The sequence below is a fragment of the Lucilia sericata genome, unplaced genomic scaffold (assembly GCF_015586225.1).
Source record: "Lucilia sericata isolate MDLA Ls3-8-SP2 unplaced genomic scaffold, ASM1558622v1 Contig000347F_arrow, whole genome shotgun sequence".
Classification (NCBI taxonomy): domain Eukaryota; kingdom Metazoa; phylum Arthropoda; class Insecta; order Diptera; family Calliphoridae; genus Lucilia; species Lucilia sericata.
In genome coordinates, this window is record NW_023994367.1 from 266,457 (window position 1) to 288,972 (window position 22,516).

General features: G+C 33.3%; 1 protein-coding gene across 1 annotated transcript in view; it reads left to right on the forward strand.

Moving 5' to 3' along the window:
- LOC119603930 (putative uncharacterized protein DDB_G0277255) overlaps positions 1–22,075 on the forward strand; it is a 284,661-nt gene extending 262,586 nt beyond the window's left edge. The window contains 1 exon segment of the mRNA XM_037956229.1: positions 21,468–22,075. Within this exon segment, the coding sequence (XP_037812157.1) occupies positions 21,468–21,696 (229 nt within the window). The 3' untranslated portion in view covers positions 21,697–22,075.
- Positions 22,076–22,516: the final 441 nt, after the last annotated feature.

Genomic DNA, 22,516 nt, shown 5'->3' on the forward strand with positions numbered 1-22,516 from the left:
CTTTATTATGTTATTTTAACAAAAAAAATCTAAAGTCCAAAAAGTACCTAAAAAATTTACCCAACCCTAAGCTTTACTACCACATATAAATTAACTCCCCTACATTAAAATACATAAAAATGTATATTAGTTGTTGATGTCATGTCCAGCTGTTGTGTATCATAAAAAATCATCATATTTTTAAAGAATAACCTTTCAAAATTTTTGTTTGTTTGCTTTTAAGCTCAACAAAAAAAAAAAAAGACAAAATTTTACTCATTGTTTAGTGTCACAAAAATATTCAACAAAAACAACAACTACAAAAGAATGAAAAAGAGAACACAAAAAAACAACACGACGAAGTTATAATAATTATATTTGACATCATAGTATTCGTGCTAAATTCCATAAAATTTGAATATTGGTAAATATTTACACAAATCCATGAATATTGAACAATTATTTGTAAATATTAGTGGTTTAGAGGAATTTGTATTTGTTAAACAACTTTTTTTTTCTATGTGGGTGTCTTTTCTATATTCCTGTGATTTTTCTATGCAAAAATATGCGGCCTTATTGTGGTGGAAAATTTTTAAATGTTAATACTCACACCAGCTTTAATTTTAATACAATAGAAGTTTAGCCAAAATACCATTAAAAATTGTACACCACATTTACGTTTATAAAACAACGCAACTTAAATATATTTTTAGAAATGAGAACATATTGATAATTTTATTTTATGGTCGAATAATTGCACGTTACTATGCTCTCAAAAATGCCAAAGTTTAATGGAAATGCAAATAAAATGTTGATATTTTAGAATATTAATGTAGAGGATATGTAATACATACTTTTAGTTAAAGCCTTGAAAAGGTTTCACTCATTTTTAATTTTAAACTTAAAAGTTAACAGGGGGACCATAAAACTGATTATACTGAACTATACTGAACTAGAACTGAACTAGAACTGAACTAGAACTGGAACTAGAACTGACTAGGACTGAAACGAACTAGAACTACCTAGAACTGAACTAGAACTGAACTAGAACTGAACTAGAACTGAACTAGAACTAGAACTGAACTAGAACTGAACTAGAACTGAACTAGAACTGAACTAGAACTGAACTAGAACTGAACTAGAACTGAAACTAGAACTGAACTAGAACTGAACTAGAACTGAACTAGAACTGAACTAGAACTGAACTAGAACTGAACTAGAACTGAACTAGAACTGAACTAGAAACTGAACTAGAACTGAACTAGAACTGAACTAGAACTGAACTAGAACTGAACTAGAACTGAACTAGAACTGAACTAGAACTGAACTAGAACTGAACTAGAACTGAACTAGAACTGAACTAGAACTGAACTAGAACTGAACTAGAACTGAACTAGAACTGAACTAGAAACTGAACTAGAACTGAGCTAGAACTGAACTAGAACTGAACTGAACTGAACTAGAACGAACTAGAACTGAATGAACTGAACTAGAACTGAACTAGAAATGAACTAGAACTGAACTAGAACTGAACTAGAACTGAACTAGAACTGAACTAGAACTGAACTAGAACTGAACTAGAACTGAACTAGAACTGAACTAGAACTGAACTAGAACTGAACTAGAACTGAACTAGAACTGAACTAGAACTGAACTAGAACTGAACTAGAACTGAACTAGAACTGAACTAGAACTGAACTAGAACTGAACTAGAAGAACTGAACTAGAACTGAACTAGAACTGAACTAGAACTGAACTAGAACTGAACTAGAACTAGAACTGAACTAGAACTGAACTGGAACTGAACTAGAACCGAACTAGAACTGAACTAGAATGAACTAGAACTGAACTAGAACTGAACTAGAACTGAACTGAACTAGAACTGAACTAGAACTGAACTAGAACTGAACTAGAACTGAACTAGAACTGAACTAGAACTGAACTAGAACTGAACTAGAACTGAACTAGAACTGAACTAGAACTGAACTAGAACTGAACTAGAACTGAACTAGAACTGAACTAGAACTGAACTAGAACTGAACTAGAACGAACTAGAACTAGAACTGAACTAGAACTGAACTAGAACTGAACTAGAATAACTAAACTGAACTAGAACTGAACTAGAAGAACTAGAACTGAACTAGAACTGAACTAGAACTGAACTAGAACTGAACTAGAACTAGAACTGAACTAGAACTGAACTAGAACTGAACTAGAAACTGAACTAGAACTGAACTAGAACTGAACTAGAACTGAACTAGAACTGAACTAGAACTGAACTAGAACTGAACTAGAACTGAACTAGAACGAACTAGAATGAACTAGAACTGAACTAGAGAACTGACTAGAACTGAACTAGAACTGAACTAGAACTGAACTAGAACTGAACTAGAACTGAACTAGAACTGAACTAGAAATGAACTAGAATGAACTAGAACTGAACTAGAACTGAAATAGAACTGAACTAGAACTGAACTAGAACTGAACTAGAACTGAACTAGAACTGAACTAGAACTGAACTAGAACTGAACTAGAACTGAACTAGAACTGAACTAGAATGAACTAGAACTGAACTAAACTGAACTAGAACTGAACTAGAACTGAACTAGAACTGAACTAGAACTGAACTAGAATGAACTAGAACTGAACTAGAACTGAACTAGAACTGAACTAGAACTGAACTAGAACTGAACTAGAACTGAACTAGAACTGAACAGAACTGAACTAGAACTGAAACTAGAACTGAACTAGAACTGAACTAGAACTGAACTAGAACTGAACTAGAACTGAACTAGAACTGAACTAGAACTGAACTAGAAACTGAACTAGAACTGAACTAGAACTGAACTAGAACTGAACTAGAACTGAACTAGAAACTGAACTAGAATGAAGAACTGAACTAGAACTGAACTAGAACTGAACTAGAACTGAACTAGAACTGAACTAGAACTGAACTAGAAACTGAACTAGAACTGAACTAGAACTGAACTAGAACTGAACTAGAACTGAACTAGAACTGAACTAGAACTGAACTAGAACTGAACTAGAACTGAACTGAACTGAAATGAACTGAACTAGACTGAACTAGAACTGAACTAGAACTGAACTAGAACTGAACTAGAACTGAACTAGAACTGAACTAGAACTGAACTAGAACTGAACTAGAACTGACTAGAACTGAACTAGAACTGAAACTAGAACTGAACTAGAACTGAACTAGAACTGAACTAGAACTGAACTAGAACTGAACTAGAACTGAACTAGAACTGAACTAGAACTAGAACTGAAACTAGAACTGAACTAGAACTGAACTAGAACTGAACTAGAACTGAACTAGAACTGAACTAGAACTGACTAGAACTGAAACGAAAACTGAACTAGAACTGAACTAGAATGAACTAGAACTGAACTAGAACTGAACTAGAACTGAACTAGAACTGAACTAGAACTGAACTAGAACTGAACTAGAACTGAACTAGAACTGAACTAGAACTGAACTAGAACTGAACTAGAACTGAACTGAACTGAACTAGAACTGAACTAGAAACTGAACTAGAACTGAACTAGAACTGAACTAGAACTGAACTAGAACTGAACTAGAACTGAACTAGAACTGAACTAGAAAAACTGAACTGAACTAGAACTGAACTAGAACTGAACTAGAAACTGAACTAGAACTGACTAGAACTGAACTAGAACTGAACTAGAACTGAACTGAAAACTGAAACTAGAACTGAACTAGAACTGAACTAGACTGAATAGAACTGAACTAGAACTGACTAGAACTGAAAAACTAGAACTGAACTAAACTGAACTAGAACTGAACTAGAACTGAAACTAGAACTGAACTAGAACTGAACTAGAACTGAACTAGAACTGAAACTAGAACTGAACTAGAACTGAACTAGAAACTGAACTAGAACTGAACTAGAACTGAACTAGAACTGAACTAGAAACTGAACTAGAACTGAACTAGAACTGAACTAGAACTGACTAGAACTGAACTAGAACTGAACTAGAACTGAAAGCTAACTGAACTAGAACTGAACTAGAACTGAACTAGAAACTGAACTAGAACTGAACTAAACTGAACTAGAACTGAACTAGAACTGAACTAGAACTGAACTAGAACGAACTAGAACTGAACTAGTACTGAACTAGAACTGAACTAGAACTAAACTAGAACTGAACTAGAACTGAACTAGAACTGAAACTAGAACTGAACTAGAACTGAACTAGAACTGAACTAGAACTGAACTAGAACTGAACTAGAACTGAACTAGAAACTGAACTAGAACTGAACTAGAACTGAACTAGAACTGAACTAGAACTGAACTAGAACTGAACAGAACTAAACTAGAACTAGAACTGAACTAGAACTGAACTAGAACTGAACTAGAACTGAAACTAGAACTGAACTAGAAACTGAACTAGAACTGAACTAGAACTAACTAGAATATAACTGACTAGAACTGAACTAGAACTGAACTAGAACTGAACTAGAACTGAACTAGAACTGAACTAGAACTAACTAGAACTAGAACTGAACTAGAAACTGAACTAGAACTGAACTAGAACTGAACTAGAACTGAACTAGAACTGAACTAGAACTAGAACTGACCTAGAACTGAACTATGAACTATGAACTAGAACTGAACTAGAACTGAACCTAGAACTGACTAGAACTGAACTAGAACTGAACTAGAACTGACTGAGAACTGAACTAAAAGTGCGATTGTGCTTATCCCTCAATACATTATCAAAATTATGATAGTTGAAGTATTTTTTATATTTCTTAGTAATTATATTTCCAATGTGGGTGTAGAGATTGTTTTTAAACCGAATAAAGCACACGTGTTTATCTTAAATTTTCTATTATGAAACGTACCTCACTTCAATGCCCTGTGGTGGTTTCCATTAATAAAATTTCTCCATTGACAAACAACAACAAAATGTTCTATGTAATGATTTTTTTGTTACCAAAATATTGATATCATATTACTCTTCTCCAATTTATGCAAATGACTTTAGTTGCCACCAGTCCTTTACTCACTACATCACAACAAAAAAATTACAATTAATAAAAATATATGATAAAAATACATACGTATATTTAACCAAATTTGGTATATATTTGTAATTTTATTTTTAAAATATGCACATACAAATTACACAATGGCGTCAAAGGCCAACTTTTGGGCTAAAATTTTATTAAACAAAAATATATAAACAACAATAAGCCAACCGAAAAAAAACAAAAAACAGAATATTGTTTGTCTACGTATATAGTCAAAAAAATGTCCATGCCATAACATCGATGAGTAAAGTAAATTTTGTAAAATTTACATAGATGATAATATTTTTAGACGCGACATGGTTATTTGGTAGCAGTCGTAACAGCAGATGGGTAGTCAATTTTGTGGTTTTATTGTTTAACTAATATTGACATTTAAAGTTTGACAACACATCTAATAAGGCCCCTTGAAAAAATTTACATTATTTACACATGTATGTTTAAGCGCGTGTAATTTTTTTTTTTTTTTTTTTTTTTTTGTCTAAGAGTTTTTACATTTTTGGTCATAAAGACCTAAAATAACAATTTTTAAATAAAAAATGATTGATCGGTTGGGTTAAGGTTACTCCAAATATTTTGAAGAGTACGCATTTGTGAATATTTATTTTCCAAAAGAATTTCAAACGTTTATAAATTTGTAAAAAGATTATTGTTGGAAGTATAATTTGTCACCATGTGTAATTAAACACACATATTTGTGTATGAATTACATTGCTATGCTCGAATAATCCTGATGAATAATAATCATTCTATAGCAGTTTTATAGTCACCATTATACATTCTCTGTACAAAAATGTTCTATTAAGGGACAGTGGGACTAATTGTAAAAGAACAAAGTTTAAATGTTAATTTTGATAAATCTGAATTTGAATGAAATGAAGTAAAATATGCGGAATACGAATTATAGTTTGAAGATTCTATTATTTTCCATTTAATTTTTCAATCTTTTTTATGTGAAACTGAACTAGAATTGAGCCAAATCTGAACTAGAACTGAACTAGAACTGAACTAGAACTGAACTAGAACTGAACTAGAACTGAACTAGAACTGAACTAGAACTGAGCTAGAACTGAGCTAGACTGAAACTGAACTAGAACTGAACTAGAACTGAACTAGAACTGAACTAGAACTGAACTAGAACTGAACTAGAACTGAACTAGAACTGAACTAGAACTGAACTAGAACTGAACTAGAACTGAACTAGAACTGAACTAGAACTGAACTAGAACTGAACTAGAACTGAACTAGAACTGAACTAGAACTGAACTAGAACTGAACTAGAACTGAACTAGAACTGAACTAAAATGAACCAGAACTGAACTAGAACTAGAACTGAACTGATCTAGACCTATAACTGAACTAGTTATTCTGGAACTATGACTAAACTAGATTGGAACTGAATGGAATTAATTCAAAACTCGTCAACTTTAGCACACTGTTTCCCACCCCGTGTTCGAATTTGACATTACTGCAAATAAAGCTTACAAGGCTTAAAATTCTCAATTATTGACATTTCTAGTTTTGTACAAATTGAACTTCTACATATGTCGAGTATTTATTTGAGTAATGCAAAACTTTATATCAATACGATTTCTCTCATACACCTTCATATATGCATGTATGTATTTATTAGAGAGTTTCAGAACAAAATATAAATTGCACAGACCAAAGAGGAGTTAATAAATATATTTGAAATAAAGTTCTTAATTATGTTTATAAACTTAATAATGACTATTCTTAAAATATATTCGGTAATTCGAGCATATGTATGAAATTTCTCTTAAAACTTGTTATAAACATTTCTTCAATATGAAAAGTTTCTGATCAAATATTGAGAAAAAACTTAAATCACCGAGCCAACTCTCTCACAGTTTGCACACCAACAATAATTTTGAATAATTTTTAAAAAATGTACCACCCTATTGTAAAGAAATTTCCATTACACCTACAAAAGTAGGTATTAGTGCAGAAAAACGTAGTTGAAATGGCGCGTTTTGTTGTGAAATTTGTTGAGGTTTTCCAATAAAGCTTTTACCTTACAGATATTTACTTGCACACATTCATTTAAATGCCTTAAAAATAGTTATTGGAATAGAATTTCATTTTAGAGCCTTTTTTAAAACAATAGAATTTAAATTTTCCCTTATGGTCCCATACCACAAACCATACATTTGACCACGTACAAAAAGACAGTGACAGGAAGAGCAGAGAGAGAGGACAAACGAATGGTTTTTGTTGTAGGCACCTAAGTTCTGGTTAAATATTCTAATGAAATTTGGTAAAGGATTTCCTTTTCGCCAGCTATTCAATTGAATAGTATATATTATAAAAGGCTTAAGTTTTGCTAACATTGCTATATTCGTCTTTTTTCGATGTCTTTTCTGTATAAAACAATAAAGAGAAGTTTATTTTTAACAATTTGATTGATTTATTTCTAAACATTGCTTAATAGTATGTGTTTTGGCATTTTAGCTTTTTGTGAAATTTCAATGAGTTAATTAGCTGAAAGATAAACAGACGCACAAAGGGAGGCACGACGGAGGAGAGAGGGGGAAAGGGAGAAACGGGAAAAGAAAGAAAAGCGGGAAAGAAGACGGAGGGAGAGGGAAAGGAACCGGGGAAAAAACGGGAAAAAAAGACAAGAGGAGGACGAGGACGACAGGCGAGGAGGAGAGACGAGAAGAGAGACAGACGGGAGACGAGACGAAGCGAGCGACGGGGACGAGAGCCGAGAGAGACGAGACGAGCGAGACGAGACGAGACGAGACGAGACGGAGACGAGACGAGACGAGACGAGGAGAGACGAGACGAGAGAGACGAGACGAGACGAGACGAGACGAGACGACGGAGACGAGACGAGACGAGACGAGACGAGACGAGACGAGACGAGACGAGACGAGACGAGACGAGACGAGACGAGACGAGACGAGACGAGAGAGACGAGACGAGACGAGACGAGACGAGACGAGACGAGACGAGGACGAGACGAGAGAGACGAGACGAGACGAGACGAGGAGACGAGACGAGACGAACGAGACGAGACGAGACAGACGAGACGGACGAGACGAGACGAGACGCGGACGAGACGAGACGAGACGAGACGAGACGAGAGAGAGAGACGAGACGCGACGAGACGAGACGGACGAGACGAGACGAGACGGAGAGAGACGAGACGAGACGAGACGAGACGAGACGAGACGAGAGAGAGAGACGAGACGAGACGAGACGAGACGAGACGAGACGAGACGAGACGAGACGAGACGAGACGAGAGAGAAGAGACGAGACGAGAGACGAGACGAGACGAGACGAGAGCGACGAGACGAGACGAGACGAGACGAGACGAGACGAGACGAGACGAGACGAGACGAGACGAGACGAGACGAGACGAGACGAGACGAGACGAGACGAGACGAGACGAGACGAGACGAGACGAGACGAGACGAGACGAGACGACGAAGAGACGAGACGAGACGAGACGAGACGAGGAGGAGACGAGACGAGACGAGACGAGACGGACGAGAAGACGAGGACGAGACGAGACGAGACGAGACAGACGAGACGAGAGAGACGAGACGAGACGAGACGAGACGAGACGAGACGAGACGAGACGAGAGAGACGAGACGAGACGAGACGAGACGAGACGAGACGAGACGAGACGGGGACGAGACGAGACGGACGAGAGAGACGAGACGAGACGAGACGAGACGAGACGAGACGAGAGAGACGAGACGAGACGAGACGAGACGAGACGAGACGAGACGAGACGAGACGAGACGAGACGAGACGAGACGAGACGAGACGAGACGAGACGAGACGAGACGAGACGAGACGAGAGACGAGACGAGACGAGACGAGACGAGAGAGACGAGACGAGGACGAGACGAGACGAGACGAGACGAGACGAGACGACGAGACGAGACGAGACGAGGACGAGAGAGACGAGACGAGACGAGACGAGACGAGACGAGACGAGACGAGAGAGACGAGACGAGACGAGACGAGACGAGACGAGACGAGGACGAGACGAGACGAGACGAGACGAGACGAGACGAGGACGAGACGAGACGAGACGAGACGAGACGAGACGAGGACGAGACGAGAGAGACGAGACGAGACGAGACGAGGACGAGACGAGACGAGACGAGACGAGAGAGACGAGACGAGACGAGACGAGACGAGACGAGACGAGACGAGACGAGACGAGAGAGAGGAGAGAAGACGAGACGAGACGAGACGAGACGAGACGAGACGAGACGAGACGAGACGAGACGAGACGAGACGAGGACGAGACGAGACGAGACGAGACGAGACGAGACGAGACGAGGACGAGACGAGACGAGACGAGACGAGACGAGACGAGACTATACTATACTATACTATACTATACTATACTATACTATACTATACTATACTATACTATACTATACTATACTATACTATACTATATATATACTATATATACTATACTATACTATACTATACTATACTATACTAGACTATAGACTAGATATAGACTAGACTATAGACTAGACTATAGACTAGACTATAGACTAGACTATAGACTAGACTATAGACGACTATAGACTAGACTATAGACTAGACTATAGACTAGACTAGACTAGACTATAGACTAGACCTATAGACTAGACTATAGACTAGACTATAGACTAGACTATAGACTAGACTATAGACTAGACTAGAGACTAGACTATAGACTAGACTATAGACTAGACTATAGACTAGACTATAGACTAGACTATAGACTCGACTATAGACTAGACTATAGACTAGACTATAGACTAGACTATAGACTAGACTATAGACTAGATATAGACTAGACTATAGACTAGACTATAGACTAGACATAGACTAGACTATAGACTAGACTATAGACTAGACTATAGGACTAGACTATAGACTAGACTATAGACTAGACTATGGACTAGACTATAGACTAGACTATAGACTAGACTATAGACTAGACTATAGACTAAGCTATAGACTAGACTATAGACTAGACTATAGACTAGACTATAGACTAGACTATAGACTAGACTATAGACTAGACTATAGACTAGACTATATATAGACTATAGACTGACTACAGACTAAACTATAGACTGGACTAACTGAAATTAACAACATGTATTTAACCCTTTTTGTGGTATTTGTCATCTATAAAATAAGATTATTTCATGACCTCAATCATAAATTCAAAATTTATTAAATTTCCTTTTTATGACACTTTTAAGACAAAAAACCTATGTAATGAATAAAAATATCCAACCTAACATTATACTTAATTCTTCTTTGGATGTAATTTATGGTTGCCCTTATAAGCTTCCAAGTGTCAAAAATCTATTAAAATGAAAACATTAATATAAATATATTATATTTTTTCATTTCTAATGAAATCATAAAAAATTATTAATACATGTAGCAAAGAAAACGACAGTAACTAACAATAAACCAAACGATTTATAACATAATTCCTTCAACAACAAATACAGAAAATATAAAACAATAAGACAACAATTCAAACATCTCAACATTAGATTTAATAAAGTCCTTTTGGCAATATTCGACGTAAAAACAATACTAAACACTAGCAGCGTTACCTGTACCATCGACTGACTACTATCTCTTGTTTATTAGCTTTTCTTACATTGATAATAAATAATATTTATTGAAATAATGAATATTTTAAGCATAAAATAATAGTTAAAATATAACAACCCCATGTCAAAACCTTTAAGAATAAACACAAGGCAAAATGCCAGGGAAACACTATAAAGGACATACTTGTGCTTGCTTCCTTTTATTTTGTTTGCAGCAGCAGCGGCAGCACCTCATTTAACAATAGGCCTAAATAACAAAAGTGGCACATTATGGCTGGTAGAATATAATAAACATTGTTTGATTGGTGTTAGTGGAGTTGGAGGTAATGTTGTTGCTAACTGAAACGGTGTTGGTGGTAATGGTAACTCTGTGGCAAATGTTAATGGTGTTGATGTTCCAAAAATGTTTAAGAAAACTTACATGAAAATTGTAATACTCTTACCAAAAAAAACCACAGAGAAAGGATCATAATAAACTAAGAATTTTGTTTTTACAATTTATTATTATCAACATGAATGTATTATAGAAACAGAGAAACCTACAACTACAATATAAATAATTATGTTGCAAATAGAAATTGTGTGGTCCAATGCCAATATATTCATTCACGTTATAAACACCAGAAGAACTTACACATGTCTGCTTGCTGTCAGATGAAAAAGTATGGGTGGAATTTATTGTATAGTCTAACAACAACAAATTTATAGAAGATATATAGTTAAGGGAATGTTGGTTAAAAGTGTGCATTCTTAGCAAGAGTTTTTAAAAGGAGAAAATAATACAAGGAATACCTAATTCTAAATGTATTACATGGAAGTAGTTTAGTAATGGGTAGTGTTTATTTTAATAATTCTGTTCTATTATCTGTAGTCTATAGTCTAGTCTATAGTCTAGTCTATAGTCTAGTCTATAGTCTAGTCTATAGTCTAGTCTATAGTCTAGTCTATAGTCTAGTCTATAGTCTAGTCTATAGTCTAGTCTATAGTCTAGTCTATAGTCTAGTCTATAGTCTAGTCTATAGTCTAGTCTATAGTCTAGTCTATAGTCTAGTCTATAGTCTAGTCTATAGTCTAGTCTATAGTCTAGTCTATAGTCTAGTCTATAGTCTAGTCTATAGTCTAGTCTATAGTCTAGTCTATAGTCTAGATAGTCTAGTCTATAGTCTAGTCTATAGTCTAGTCTATAGTCTAGTCTATAGTCTAGTCTATAGTCTAGTCTATAGTCTAGTCTATAGTCTAGTCTATAGTCTAGTCTATAGTCTAGTCTATAGTCTAGTCTATAGTCTAGTCTATAGTATAGTCTATAGTCTAGTCTATAGTCTAGTCTATAGTCTAGTCTATAGTCTAGTCTATAGTCTAGTCTATAGTCTAGTCTAGCATAGTCCTAGTCTATAGTCTAGTCTATAGTCTAGTCTATAGTCTAGTCTATAGTCTAGTCCTTATAGTCTAGTCTATAGTCTAGTCTATAGTCTAGTCTATAGTCTAGTCTATAGTCTAGGTCTATAGTCTAGTCTATAGTCTAGTCTATAGTCTAGTCTATAGTCTAGTCTATAGTCTAGTCTATAGTCTAGTCTATAGTTAGTCTATAGTTCTAGTCTATAGTCTAGTCTAGTCTAGTCTATAGTCTAGTCTATAGTCTAGTCTTTAGTCTAGTCTATAGTCTAGTATAGTAGTCTAGTCTAGTCTAGTCTATAGTATAGTCTATAGTATATAGTCTAGTCTATAGTCTAGTCTATAGTCTAGTCTATAGTCTAGTCTATAGTCTAGTCTATAGTCTAGTCTATAGTCTAGTCTATAGTCTAGTCTATAGTCTAGTCTATAGTCTAGTCTATAGTCTAGTCTATAGTCTAGTCTATAGTCTAGTCTATAGTCTAGTCTATAGTCTAGTCTATAGTCTAGTCTATAGTCTAGTCTATAGTCTAGTCTATAGTCTAGTCTATAGTCTAGTCTATAGTCTAGTCTATAGTCTAGTCTATAGTCTAGTCTATAGTCTAGTCTATAGTCTAGTCTATAGTCTAGTCTATAGTCTAGTCTATAGTCTAGTCTATAGTCTAGTCTATAGTCTAGTCTATAGTCTAGTCTATAGTCTAGTCTATAGTCTAGTCTATAGTCTAGTCTATAGTCTAGTCTATAGTCTAGTCTATAGTCTAGTCTATAGTCTAGTCTATAGTCTAGTCTATAGTCTAGTCTATAGTCTAGTCTATAGTCTAGTCTATAGTCTAGTCTATAGTCTAGTCTATAGTCTAGTCTATAGTCTAGTCTATAGTCTAGTCTATAGTCTAGTCTATAGTATAGTCTATAGTCTAGTCTATAGTCTAGTCTATAGTCTAGTCTATAGTCTAGTCTATAGTCTAGTCTATAGTCTAGTCTATAGTCTAGTCTATAGTCTAGTCTATAGTCTAGTCTATAGTCTAGTCTATAGTCTAGTCTATAGTCTAGTCTATAGTCTAGTCTATAGTCTAGTCTATAGTCTAGTCTATAGTCTAGTCTATAGTCTAGTCTATAGTCTAGTCTATAGTCTAGTCTATAGTCTAGTCTATAGTCTAGTCTATAGTCTAGTCTATAGTCTAGTCTATAGTCTAGTCTATAGTCTAGTCTATAGTCTAGTCTATAGTCTAGTCTATAGTCTAGTCTATAGTCTAGTCTATAGTCTAGTCTATAGTCTAGTCTATAGTCTAATCTATAGCCTAGTCTATAGTTTAGTCTATAGTCTAGTCTATAGTTTAGTCCGGTAGGTTAGTGGTTAGTGTTCTAGTCTGGTAGACCGGAGGTGGTGGGTTCGATTCCCACCTGAGGCACTGGTTAAGGAGCGCACAACAGGCCCGATAGAGGCCTAGGTGTATTTCTTCGGATTTGATGTATATACATCCTCCTTTCAAACTAACTAACTAACTAACTAGTCTATAGTCTAGTCTATAGTCTAGTCTACAGTCTAGTCTACAGTCTAGTCTATGGTCTAGTCTATAGTCTAGTCTACTGTCTAGTCTATAGTCTAGTCTATAGTCTAGAGTCTTGTGTAATCTATAGTCTAGTCTATAGACTATGGACTATGGAGCAGTCTATAATCTCGTCTATAGTCTAGTCAATAGTCTAGCCTATAGTCTGTTCTATATCATAGCCTATTGTCTACTCTATGGTCTCGTGTTTAGTTTACTCTATAGACTAGTCTATAGTCTATTCTATAGCCTAGTCTAGTCTATAGTCTACTCTATAGGTCCAGTTTATACATTGGGAAATAACACCACATTTTACAACACACCGTTTATGAAGTCTGTATTATATATTTGTATTTGGTTTATTCGTATAGTTTTTTCATCTATATTTGTATTATTAAGATGATATCAAAAAAATACTTAAATATTTCCTCTGATTTGAGAGCTTTCAACGTTCATACATACATATAGTTCATCTTAAATTTCAAAATTTGTTATATTTCAAAATTTGTTATACCACCGAGTCCTACCGATAGTAAAAAAATTATATAAAAATTTTAAAGCTATAGTTAATAAAGATTATGCAATGGTTTTGAGAGTAAGATTACTGGAGACTTTATTTTTTTGTCTTCACAGCAAGTGAGCCATGCTAATGTATCTGTAAATAACATGTAAATATTTTAATGTTTTGATCAAATTCGGTTTTAAAGACTTTGTTTCTGTACTATATATTCTGTTTATTGTTTTTATTGTTGGTTAAAGTAAATGTTGAAGATCTATGTATTTGAAATACTTTCATATGTATATTTCTATTTGAGGTTAAAATGTCACAGGAAAGTCTAAGATACACTTAGAGAATAAGGCCTAAAAAATACAAATTTCCAAAAACAAAAGCTAACACTTTGTAAACTTAACTATCATTAAGACTTTTAAAACATTCATATTATTTTATATTTTATATTTACTTCAATTACACTACATTTTGTTAAGTGTAGATAAAACAACCACTACTGTTTCTTAAAAATGGCCAATGTAAATACAAAAACCACAAAAGCTCATACATTTTGTAGGCAGGCTTATGGAGAACCAAAAAAAACAAGAAAATTATTTAAAGCCAAAAGATAGCAAAAAAAGACATTAATTGTTTATAGTTTTTACTGGTAAAGATATGAAAAAAGTAAAAAGAATAAAAACCACAAAATATTTTAAACATTGTATGGCTAAAATTTGAATTATAATAGAAGAATTTTCGACAAAATTCTCTAAATGAAAATCATATTTAGAAATTCAAAACACTATATACTGTAATTAAGTAAATATTAAAGTTTAATTTGGAAGATAAATTGATTACTGATTTAACATGGAAGTATATTTTAAAATAGAACAGATACACATTCATGTTTAGACAGAATTTGTGGATGTATAAATGTAATAAAATTAATAGCAATGCAAGAGATAAATTGAACTTTCTCCAGACTCGACTATAATCAATTCAATAGTTCTTTAGGCAGTTCTATAGTCTTTACTATTATAGTCTCGACTATTGACTGTTCTATAGTCTCGACTATTGACTGTTCTATAGTCTCGACTATAGACTGTTCTATAGTCTCGACTATAGACTGTTCTATAGTCTCGACTATAGACTGTTCTATAGTCTCGACTATAGACTGTTCTATAGTCTCGTCTATAGACTGTTCTATAGTCTCGACTATAGACTGTTCTATAGTCTCGACTATAGACTGTTCTATAGTCTGGACTATAAACAGTTCTATAGTCACCACTATAGACTGTTCCATAGTTTCGACTATAGAAAGTCTATAGTCACCACAATAGACTGTTCTACAGTTCCGACTATAGACTGTTCTATAGTCTCGACGGAAGTTTGTTTTAAACAGCATCCATTTAAATAGTTAGGTTTTATCTATTTTACAAAATTTTATCTAAAATAAAAGTTGATATCATTATATTTATATAATAAATACGTTTTATTAATATTTTAATAAACTACTTCCGATTAAAAACATATTTTTATAAAAAAAAATTTTAAATACTAGCTATTTAATGCATGTGTATTTATTTAAAACATACATTTCCATTGAAAATAAATATAAATATATATTTATATAAAGCAGTTATTAAGTTTTTAATATTTTGCATTCAATTCTAACAATGCCCGTCCGTTAGTAATACTATGTATGTCATTTGGTCATTTATAAATAAAAATTATTTAATAATTTTATTAATATTGCTGAATATTAATTATTAATTACTTTAATAAAATTTTGCTTAAAAAACATTTGTCAATTATTACACACAGAATTGTGCAATAACAATAATAGAAGTCGTATATAAAATTCAATACAAACAAAGAAAATTAAGTTTACCTAGAAAATATTTTATTTTTATAAAAAAAAAACGAAGACCATAGAAGGTTAACAGTTAAGTGGGAATTGTTTTATAATTCAATAATTATGTATGTATAATAAGTTATTTACAAGAATTAATTAAATTGTTTGTATAATATTTTTTATATGAAATAAATATGGTGCGTATGAGTGATATTTATTTCGTATACGACACATTGTGCTTTAATGTAATGTTCGAAAACTTAGCATTATTCTTTAATTTTGAATTTTATATAAGACTGAAGAAATAACTTTAACTTTTAACAGTTACAAATATTATTTATTTATAAAATCTTAACATAACATATTTAACATAAAATTGACAAGTGTTTTGAATACCAACAACAACAACAATAAATGAAGTGACAGAAAAAGGAAGTAAAGAAGAATAAAACATAACTAAAATACATTTATGTATGTCTAATCATATAATCGTAACAAATTTGAAAACAGACATTAATCTTTAACTACTTGTTTGCGCAAAAAAATCTAGACACACGCATAATTTATATGATGATTAGAATGGCACACTTAGAGAAATATACATACATATTTCTTAAAAAGACATAAAAAACAATAACTGAGAATGTAATCATATCTAAAGTCGCATCTATAATCGAATCAATAAACGGGTCTGTAATCGAGGTACTTTCGAGTATATAGCCGAGCCTCTAGTTGAGGTATAGCTGAGTCTATAGTCCAGTCTATAGTCGAGTCTATAGTCCAGTCTATAGTCGAGTCTATAGTCCAGTCTATAATCGAGTCTATAGTCGAGTCTTTAGTCGAGTCTATAGTCGAGTCTATAGTCGAGTCTATAGTCGAGTCTATAGCCGAGTCTATTTTCGAGTCTATAGTCGAGTCTATAGTCGATTCTGTAGTCGAGTCCATAGTCGAGTCTATAGTCGAGTCTATAGCCGAGTCTATTGTCGAGTCTATAGTTGAGTCTATAGTCGATTCGGTAGTCGAGTCTATAGTCGAATCTATAGTCGATTCTAGTCTAGTCTATAGTCTAGTCTATAGTCTAGTCTATAGTCTAGTCTATAGTCTAGTCTATAGTCTAGTCTATAGTCTAGTCTATAGTCTAGTCTATAGTCAAGTCTATGATCGAGTTTAAAACAAGTTCATATTCTAGTTAATTACAACATACATTTTTTCTTTGAGAACCCCCCTTATTTACATAAACCTAAAGATGGCCTTAAGTGATGAATGATTAAGGGTGGCTACACAACAACAACAACATAAACATGTCCAGCCAGTTTAGCCAATACTTCATGAATGGCATCATAAAGAATGTGGCATACGAATAATTCAAATATGTACAAACAATGACAAAAACTACAGAAACACCAAGAAATAGCAAACAAAAAAAAAGAAAAAAACAACACACATAGAAAAGTCTAACAAGATAAATGATTGAAAGGCCTCTATATATTATTTAAGGAAAAAAGAGCAAAACTAAAAAACCCAAATACTAAAATCTGTAAAATTCCTTAAACATTACATGCTAACAAATTTTGTGACTGATGATGTGTTTGTAAGGATTTTTTTTAGTTTTTTTTTCTATATATTCTTTCCTTTAAGCTTTCAAGTGCTGAAATCGTTAACACGAGCAACAAATAGCTTTTACTTATATACACTTTTTTCTGCTCTAACTACTACTTTCGCCTTTTGAAAAATGCCTGCAGTTTTTTTATGTTTTTTACTCTATTTAAAGGGCCAACATGATGATTGCAGTAAAATACTTGTTTCAATACTAATAGTAGCAAACACAAAATAAATGCTGTAGAAAACAAAACTAAAAGTAAAGCTTTATATATAAAAATAGAAATTGAAAGGTTTTTTTGGGATATACATATGTAGTGTAAACGGCGAAAGGATCCTATGGTTTTCTAAAAGACAATGTATATCTTCCAGGCAAAAATTGTTTGCTAACATCTAACACTTATTTTGGCAATTGATACATGTAGGTTATTTTTGAAGCAAATAGAGCTTAATTGTTTACTTTGTACATTACAGGTAATCTAATAAAGAGCCAATCGTAACATTAGTTTTCGTAGCTAATTTGTAATGTAGTCAGTATTAACATTTTCCTTTTCAATTATTTCAGTTATTATTTTTCAAAAAAACAATTATTATATAGTCAAATATTCTCAGCACCCAGCACCTCCGGAACAGTTTAGAGAATACTAAAGCCTGAGAAAAAACTGTAACTTGTACATGAGTTTAGCTGTTTGTTAGTAATACTGGCGATGATTGTATGCGAATGATGATGAAAGTAAACACAGCACAAAAATAAATCGAAGTGTCAATATTATTTGACCTGGAATAAGATTTTATGTTATATTGTATGTATTTCATTTACAAAAGAATCAGAGAGGAAAAAATCCTATACTTTCCACACAAAAATTTCTATTTTATAAACGAGCATGAAGACTATCAGCAATGCAGGCATGACCGAACTTGAATACAAACTAAAGATTTAGAAGTGGAAACCTTGCTAATGATAAACTTGACATGAAGAATTTAGATATTTTTTCTTTTAAGTTTTCAGATAAAAGATACTTGAAATTTATTAGTTTAATGGCTTTTTTTTTTTTCTTATAAAATTGGGTGAATAAAAAAAATATTTTTGGAATATAAGAGTTAATTTAAAAATATCACTGATCCGTCATCAATGACAGTCTATAGTCCGAATTATAGAAAAGTCTATTGTACGGTCTATGGAATGGACTAATGGTCTGGACTATTGAACAGTCTATAGTCTGGATTATAAAAGAGTCTATAGTCTGGATTCTAAAAGAGTCTATAGTATGGACTATAAAACAGTTTATAGTCTGGACTATCGATCAGTCTGAACTATAGCACGGTCTATAGTCTGGAATATAGAACAGTCTATACAATAGACTATAGAATTGTCTATAGTCTGGACTATAGAACAGTCTATAGTCTTGACTATAGAATAGTCTATAGTCTGGACTATAGAATCTACAGTCTGGACTATAGAACAGTCTATAGTCTGGACTATAGAACAGTCTATAGTCTGGACTATAGAACAATCTATAGTATGGTCTATAAAACAGTATATAGTCTGGACTATAGAACAGTATATAGTCTGGACTATAGAACAGTCTATAGTCTGGACTATAGAACAGTCTATAGTCTGGACTATAGAACAGTCTATAGTCTGGACTATAGAACAGTCTATAGTCTGGACTATAGAATAGTCTATAGTCTGGACTATAGAACAGTCTATAGTCTGGACTATAGAACAGTCTATAGTCTGGACTATAGAATAGTCTATAGTCTGGACTATAGAACAGTCTATAGTCTGGACTATAGAACAATCTATATTATGGTCTATAAAACAGTATAGTCTGGACTATAGAACAGTCTATAGTCTGGACTATAGAACAGTCTATAGTATGGACTATAGAACAGTCTATAGTCTGGACTATAGAACAGTCTATAGTCTGTACTATAGAACAGTCTATAGTCTGGACTATAGAACAGTCTATAGTCTGGACTATAGAACAGTCTATAGTCTGTACTATAGAACAGTCTATAGTCTGGACTATAGAACAGTCTATAGTCTGGACTATAGAACAGTCTATAGTCTGGACTATAGAACAGTCTATAGTCTGGACTATAGAACAGTCTATAGTCTGGACTATAGAACAGTCTATAGTCTGGACTATAGAACAGTCTATAGTCTGGACTATAGAACAGTCTATAGTCTGGACTATAGAACATTCTATAGTCTGGACTATAGAACAGTCTATAGTCTGGACTATAGAACAGTCTATAGTCTGGACTATAGAACAGTCTATAGTCTGGACTATAGAACAGTCTATAGTCTGGACTATAGAACAGTCTATAGTCTGGACTATAGAACAGTCTATAGTCTGGACTATAGAACAGTTAGAACAGTCTATAGTCTGGACTATAGAACAGTCTATAGTCTGGACTATAGAACAGTCTATAGTCTGGACTATAGAACAGTCTATAGTCTGGACTATAGAACAGTCTATAGTCTGGACTATAGAACAGTCTATAGTCTGGACTATAGAACAGTCTATAGTCTGGACTATAGAACAGTCTATAGTCTGGACTATAGAACAGTCTATAGTCTGGACTATAGAACAGTCTATAGTCTGGACTATAGAACAGTCTATAGTCTGGACTATAGAACAGTCTATTGTCTGGACTATAGAACAGTCTATAGTCTGGACTATAGAACAGTCTATAGTCTGGACTATAGAACAGTCTATTGTCTGGACTATAGAACAGTCTATAGTCTGGACTATAGAACAGTCTATAGTCTTGACTACAGAACAGTCCATTAACTCGACTATAGAACAGTCTATAGTATGAACAGTTCATTAACTCGACTATAGAACAGTCTATAGTCTCAACTAAAGAACAATCTATAGTCTCAACTAAAGAACAGTCTATAGTCTGTACTATTGAACAGTCTATAGTCTTGACTATAGAAAAGTCCACAGTCTCAACTAAAGAACAGTCTATTGCCTGGACTAAAGAACAGTCTATAGTCTGGACTATAGAACAGTCTATAGTCTGGTTTATAGAATAGTCTGAACTATAGAACAGTCTATAATCTCAACTAAAGAACAGTCTATAGCCTGGACTATAGAACAGTCTATAGTCTGGACTACAGAACAGTCCATTGTCTCAACTATAGAACAGTCTATAGTATGGACTATAGAACAGTATATAGTCTGGACTACAGAACAGTCTATAGTATGGACTATGGAACAGTATATAGTCTGGACTGTAGAACAGTATATAGTCTGGACTATAGAACAATCTATAGTCTGGACTAAAGAACAGTCTGGACTACAGAACAGTCTATAATCTGGACTTTAGAAGGGTATTTTGTTAAAATCAAAATTAAAAACATACACATATACATCAATCATATTGGTCAGATCTGTAAAGCAAAAAAAGTTTTAGGTAAACATAGTTAAAACGTGTTGTAATACGAATATATGTATATATTTTGCCCTCCATACTTGTACATACATATATACACCAAAAAGGATATTGTATCTAGGCATTGCTAGACTCAAATATTTCCGGTTGCTTGAATAGCCAGGCACGAGTTTTCAATGTATGTATAAATCTAATGTAGTAGGTTCGCCTATACTTATGTGGCCTTTTTAGCAGGTTGACATGTGGAAATATGTTAAAACAGATTGACATTTTGTCGAAAATTTATAGCATGTTTTTATAAATATCAAAAAGGTCTTTTCTTTAGGCAAATAACAAATGTTGTTGTTTGGTTATTTCAAAAAAATTAAAAAAAATAATAAATCTAAATAACAAATAAATTATATATAAGTAGCTATTATTGGTAATAAATACATATTTACATTTCTTTAAAATATACAAACTTTAGACATTAAACTAATTGTTGCTTTTTTCCATTTTACTTTCAGCACACCAAAAGGTCTCGAAGATGTTTCCTCTTACCCCACCCTATTTGCTGAACTCTTAGGGGTGGGTTGGTCAATGGAAGATTTAACCAAATTGGCTGGGGGTAATTTTTTGCGTGTCATGCAACAGGTGGAAAAAGTACGTGATGAAAAGAAAGCTGCCGGCGTTAAGCCCTACGAAGATCATCCAAATTTTCGTGCCGAAGATCCTTACAATTGTACTTCCAGTTAATCGTATGTGAGCATTTAGACTCATTAAAACAAGGTTGTTTATTTTTCCATAGTAGCAGTCAACTTCTAATAACGACTACTACTATTTAACTTTTTATACACCCTACATTCAACTGAATTAACATTTTGTTTGGTTTTATTGCCGGTGTTTTATGATGACTGATCACATTTTGTTGATCTCGATGAATAAGTCTGGACGTTTAGAAATATTATTGTATTTTGTATTTTAGGCAAAAGTAATAATGAAAACTAAATATATTATATATACACTTACATATATATATGAAAAACAATTTCGGCATTAGATTTAACAATGAAAACTAATTTTTAAGTGTTGTATATTTGAAAAAAGAAAATGTTTAAAATTATTAAAAGGAAAATCGAAGTGAGCCAAAAATGTAATAGGTCTACAAAATATATTTAGAATTTTAATTTTTTAACACTTTTTAAACAAAAAAACAAATTTGGAATGTCTATGGTTATGAATAATTTGTAAAAATCTTACTTGTTGATTTGAAATGAAAATTATTTTTAAACAACTTTTCAAATATTCGATTCACTAAGATAAAGTAAAGTTTCAATATATTAAAAACTATGATATGTATTGTAGTCTAAACTATAGTCAGGACTAATGTCTAAAATATAGTTTGGTCTATAGTGTATTGTTAATCTAAACTGTAGTCTTGACTATATTCTAAGATATATTCTAGACTAGGGTCTTTACTATGGTCTAGACTATATTCTAAACTATAGTCTGGACTGTAAGTAACATTATAATCTGAACTATAGTCTGGACTATCATCTTAAATATAGCTAGAACT